At 37.2% G+C, this 6,000-nt stretch overlaps 1 protein-coding gene across 1 annotated transcript in view; it reads right to left on the minus strand.

Annotated features, from left to right (window-relative positions):
- The window catches only part of CEP162 (centrosomal protein 162), a 450,005-nt gene extending 447,181 nt beyond the window's left edge, over nucleotides 1–2,824 (minus strand). The window contains exons 1-2 of the mRNA XM_053710490.1: nucleotides 2,694–2,824; nucleotides 2,424–2,534 (exon numbers count right to left, since the gene is read on the minus strand). Coding sequence (XP_053566465.1) covers nucleotides 2,424–2,483 — 60 coding nt within the window. The 5' untranslated portion in view covers nucleotides 2,484–2,534; nucleotides 2,694–2,824. The remainder of the gene's footprint in view (nucleotides 1–2,423; nucleotides 2,535–2,693) is intronic.
- Nucleotides 2,825–6,000: the final 3,176 nt, after the last annotated feature.

The raw sequence follows: 6,000 nt of genomic DNA on the forward strand, positions 1-6,000 counted from the left end.
TAAAATGTCATGCTCAATCTGAATCACGAAAGAAAATTTTTGGGTACAGTGTCCCTTTAACCCCTTAATGACCACAGCACTTTTCCATTTTCTGTCCGTTTGGGACCAAGGCTATTTTTACATTTCTGCAGTGTTTGTGTTTAGCTGTAATTTTCCTCTTACTCATTTACTGTACCCACACATATTATATATTGTTTTCCTCGCCATTAAATGGACTTTCTAAAGATACCATTATTTTCATCATATCTTATAATTTACTATAAAAAAAATTATAAAATATGAGGAAAAAATAGAAAAAAAACACACTTTTTCTAACTTTGACCCCCAAAATCTGTTACACATCTACAACCACCAAAAAACACCCATGCTAAATAGTTTCTAAATTTTGTCCTGAGTTTAGAAATACCCAATGTTTACAAGTTCTTTGCTTTTTTTTGTAAACTATAGGGCCATAAATACAAGTAGCACTTTGCTATTTCCAAACCATTTCTTTTCAAAATTAGCGATAGTTACATTAGAGCATTGATATCTTTCAGGAATCTCTGAATATCCCTTGACATGTATATATTTTTTTTTAGTAGCCATCCCAAAGTATTGATCTAGGCCCGTTTTGGTATATTTCATGCCACCATTTCACCGCCAAATGCAATCAAATACAAAAAATCGTTCACTTTTCACAAATTTTTTTCACAAACTTTTGGTTTCTAACTTAAATTATTTACAAACAGCTTGTGCAATTATGGCATAAATGGTTGTAAATTCTTCTCTGGGATCCCCTTTGTTCAGAAATAGCAGACATATATGACTTTGGTGTTGCTTTTTGGTAATTAAAAGGCCGCTAAATGCCACTGCGCACCACACGTGTATTATGCCCAGCAGTGAAGGGGTTAATTAGGGAGCATGTAGGGAGCTTTTTGGGGTAGTTTTAGCTTTAGTGTAGTGTAGTAGACAACCACAAGTATTGATCTAGGCCAATTTTGGTATATTTCATGCCACCATTTCACCGCCAAATGCGATCAAATTAAAAAAAACTTTAATGTTTTCTCAATTTTAGGTTTCTCACTGAAATTATTTACAAACAGCTTCTGCAATTATGGCACAAATGGTTGTAAATGCTTCTCTGGGATCCCCTTTGTTCAGAAATAGCAGACATATATGGCTTTGGCATTGCTTTTTGGTAATTAGAAGGCCTCTAAATGCCGCTGCGCATCACACGTGTATTATGGCTAGCAGTGAAGGGGTTAATTATGTAGCTTGTAGGGAGCTTGCAGGGTTAATTTTAGCTTTAGTGTAGAGCTCAGCCTCCCACCTGAAACATCAGACCCCCCCCTCTTCCCTCCCAAACAGCTCTCTTCCCTCCCCCACCCCACAATTGTCCCCGCCATCTTAAGTACTGGCAGAAACTCTGCCAGTACTAAAATAAAAGGTATTTGGCCCTTTTTTAAAAAAAAAAAAAAGAAGCATATTTACATATGCTGATGTGTAGGATCCCCCCTTAGACCCCAACCTCACTGATCCCCCACCAAACTGCTCTCTAACCCTTCCCCTCTGCAATAATGGGCGCCATCTTGGGTACTGGCAGCTGTCTGCCAGTACCCAGTTTTGTAACAAAATGTGCCTTTTTTTAAAAAAAAATTCCCTTCTCTGTAGTGTAGCTTTCCCCCCCCACCGAGACCAACTCCCAACCCCTTCCAGGTCCCTTAGATGATATTTTACAGTAATGGTGTTTTTAATTTTTAACCTTTTTTTTTCTGTAGTGTAGCGGTTCCCACCCGCTCCCGCCCCGTGCGCGCTCCCGCCCACCACCCCCGTGCACGCGCGCGCTCCCGTGCGCGCCCCCGTAGCTCCCGCACCCGATCCCGCCCCCCTCCACTCCACACTGAGCACCGATGGCCGCCCACCCGCCTCCCACGTAAGCTCCCACCCACCAACGATACTGGCCACCGATGTCCGGTGCAGAGAGGGCCACAGAGTGGCTCTCTCTGCATCGGATGGCCAAGGGGGGTTATTGCAGGATGCCTCCATATTGAGGCATCACTGCAATAACCGGAAAGCAGCTGGAAGCGAGCAGGATCGCTTCCAGCTGCTTTCCAGACCAAGGACGTACACCACACGTCCTCGGTCATTAACTGTCTTTTTTTTGAGGATGTGTGGCGTACGTCCTTGGTCGTTAAGGGGTTAAAATTGCATGCTCTATCTGAATCACAAAAGAAAAAATTTGGGTACAGTGTCCCTTAACCCCCTTTTCTAGTAGTTAAACACACAGTTATAGGCAACCAATAGTGTATTAAATAAGAGCATTTCCTACTGTGCCTTTATGACCCTTTTAAAATGAACAAATCTGCAAAGTCAGAAGCACATTATAAACCACCATTTCGCGAATCTAATAAAACAATAGAGAGGACATATGGAAGAAATGTTACCTCTTTTAAAAACTGTTCAAATTCCTCATCCAGCTCCTCTTTGGATTTCCAATGAGCCATATTATTTACAAGCCACACAAAGGTACTTGAATCCGGATAGCATAAAGAGAGCTATAAAGACAAAAGTGAAAATTTAGTTTGATCAATAATAGCATAATATTTGTAAACTTCCAAAAAGTGATATTTATAAGAAATCCATTATTATTTATAATTTAAAAAAGTCTTTACTAATTATATTTTACACCAATGTCCAAGTTTAACTCCACGTACATCTGCATAAGAAAGAAGTCGCTTTTCGTGTATGGCTCGAAAATCACTTTTATAAACGCATCACTAGACGAATTTCTCATCAAAATACTATAATAAAACTTCTACTTTATTAAATGATGCTGAAAACCAAGAACTTCCTTAGCAACAACGTTGTGTATATGAGCGTAAGATGGTTAAACTCACGCCTTTTGCAGCTCCGTGCGCGCTCTCGTAGAGAATCCTCCAGTGTTCCTTTGCTTAGCAGAGGCCCGAACTCTTTGGTCAGTGACGTAGAGTGGCCTGAGTGCGCATGCAATTTACAGCAATCTTAATTCATTCGTGGTTAGTTTGTCAGTAACGGTGGCACAATTAGTGTGCACCGTATAATCATGCAAAATAATGGACCTCCCAGCAGGCTGCCCGGACAGTTTTCATCCCGATTAAGGTAGCGCTAATTTGTGAATCCCTTCTGCTAAAGATGACCCGTTAGTAGAGCGGATGACGTCAGGAACATGGCAGCCTACTAACATGCAAGCGGGAGTAGAGAAACTAGCCCGGGAACGTGAACGGGTTGCATCAGACAGGGGTGGAAATAGACAAGCTACAGGGAGTTTATAAACAAAACAAAGAGCTAACTCTCTTATTTTAGCGTATTTTATTAGGAGCATCTGCCCAATTTTAGCGTATTTTATTCTCTGTGCTCTCACTGGTAACACATTGTTTATACAATGTTGCAAGTAATCAGACTGCATGAAAAGCTGTGAAGCTAACCATTTCATGCGTTCAGTTTTTACTAGTATTATGCACTGTAAAATTAACACTTTATTGCCTAGAGTAACTAGTGTCAGACTCATGCCCTGTAAAATTAACCCTTTATTGCATACAGTAACTAGTATTATGCCCTGTAAAATGAACCCTTTATTGCCTATAGTAAATACTATAATGCACTGTAAAATTAACCCTTTATTGTGTACAGTAACTAGTATTATGGCCTGTAAAATTAACCATTTATTGCCTATAGTAAATACTTTAATGCACTGTAAAATTAACCCTTTATTGCATACAGTTACTAGTATTATGCACTGTAAAATTAACCCTTTATTGCCTACAGTAATGGGGGTAATAATTTATAACTGATGGCATTGCAAGGGTTAATAGAAAGATTGAATACAGTATGTCAATATGTGCCCTAAGGACAGTGCTGTTTTCATTTTAGAAGCTCTCTGTGCAGTTTCTTCAAGATGCAACATTGTATTAAAGTTTCAGTAAACCTAAAAAATAATGTTATATAATTCTGCACATAGTGCAGCATTATACAGTATAACATTATTTTAGCGCTATAGTTATTAAACCTTTTTTTCCCTTTTAATTTTTTTAAAATATACCATAATGTGCCGTAACATTAAGTGCAGCTCGCTCCTGCTCTGTCTGACAGCAGGAGCGAGCTGCACTTAATGTTATGGTGCGGTAGGGCCGGGCTGTGACTATACAGCTGGCCTGATGCGCTGTGTAAAAAAAAAAACAGACCCGCTCAGCAGAGAGCGGATCTGTAAAACAAGTATATTTTTAAAAAATTCAAAGGGAAAAAAAGGTTTAAAATAACTATAGCACTAAAATAATGTTATATAATTCTGCACTATGTGCAGAATTGTGTAACATTATTTTTTAGGTTTACTGTCCCTTTAAGAAACATTGTATAGAAAACATCAACAGTGGCTGGGAATTTAAAACGCTTGTTTCTCCCATAAAGAATAAAATACGCTAAAATAAGAGATTACCCTTTAAACCAATATTTTTATGTAATTTTTATACTATAAATGTGGTTCAAAATGGCAGGACAAAACAGACACAGTAACTAAAGCATCAAACTGGGAGTAATTTGCCCCACTGCTGAGCCATTTGTCTAGTTGAATCCATTTCAGCCTTTTGCTCACTAAGCATCACCCACCATTCCATTTGCTTTATTTGGAACAGGACTGGCCACTGTCATAAAGCTAGTATAAAATGCATTATCTTGCAGTTCTTATTTGATAAATAAAAACAATTGTGGCAGTTAGCATTGATAAGTCAGTATGGTGTTTTTCAAGTTCTGAGGAATTAGAAAGAGCTAAATGACATAAAAAGGGGCAAATAAATATAAATAAAGAATGTTTCATTATCCATAACTAAACATTTTATTTAAAAATCTTAAGGGGAAACCAATTTTACAATATACAGGTACTTTTTAAACGAAAATGGGTGTTGGGTATTTTAACATCTGACAAACTTTTCTTACTTGTACTTGAAAAATGTAATGAAGAAGTATTTTAAACGTGCAGCAAAAATAAAGCCATAAGTATTTTACACCAGCCAAATGTAATAAAGCTCTTTGATCCCATTATAATGTGTGCCAGCAGATACTGCTAATTAGTAAATCGCTAAAACAAATATTCAAATAACAGTGTTCCTTATTTATTTTGATGACACAAAGTAAAAATTCCTATTATCCTAGCTTTGTGAAGGAATAATCTAGATTTTATTAAAGCGACAGATGAGTATTTTGACATATCTATTCTTTTACTGCTCGGACAGGATTTTAAAGAATACATCACAGTGATTATATGAACAACTAGAACAGTGAATAAATAAACAAAATCACAGAAAAAAACTTTGCAAGGTCATAGATAGCAGTGACCAATCAGAACAGGCCAATAAGCCATGAATGTAGAAGCTCCTCCTCTTTTCTCTTTGATGTGAAAGAATGTCAACAAACTTTTAGAAAAATCGATAAAACAGTCCTAAAAAACAGAAGGTCTGTTAGAATCCCAAGTAGGAAAAGTTTGATGCTGAAATAAAATACAAATAGTAAACCATCCAAATAATATAAAAACATAATATAAGGGAGGTAATTAAAAGAAAGAGGAGGGTAAATAATTGTCTCTTTAATAAAATCTAGCTTATGCCGTCACAAAGCTAAGATAATCAGAATTTTATTACGATGACAGAGACTCCTATTTTGCTAGTTTAAAGCAATAAAAAATTATGACGCTAGCTGTTGTGAAATAGAATTAATTAGTTTAAAATAAAATTGATGACAAATTTTATCTAAAGACCAACCTGCAGCATTTAGAATCACTTGGAGAGAGACTGCTTGGGCAAAAGCTTTAGAAGCCGAAGCTCCTCTAATGGAGTGAAAGGAGAAAACATCATCCACACCAGCCAGAGACATAACTTCTCTAACCCATCTACTAATGGTAGGAGAAGAGAAAGGAAAATAAGGGATAGCTTGAGAAATAAGAAGTTGATTAGAAGAATGAGTTCTGAGATTTAAATATTTCTCATACTCATT

This window comes from Bombina bombina, chromosome 4, assembly GCF_027579735.1.
Source record: "Bombina bombina isolate aBomBom1 chromosome 4, aBomBom1.pri, whole genome shotgun sequence".
Lineage (NCBI taxonomy): Eukaryota > Metazoa > Chordata > Amphibia > Anura > Bombinatoridae > Bombina > Bombina bombina.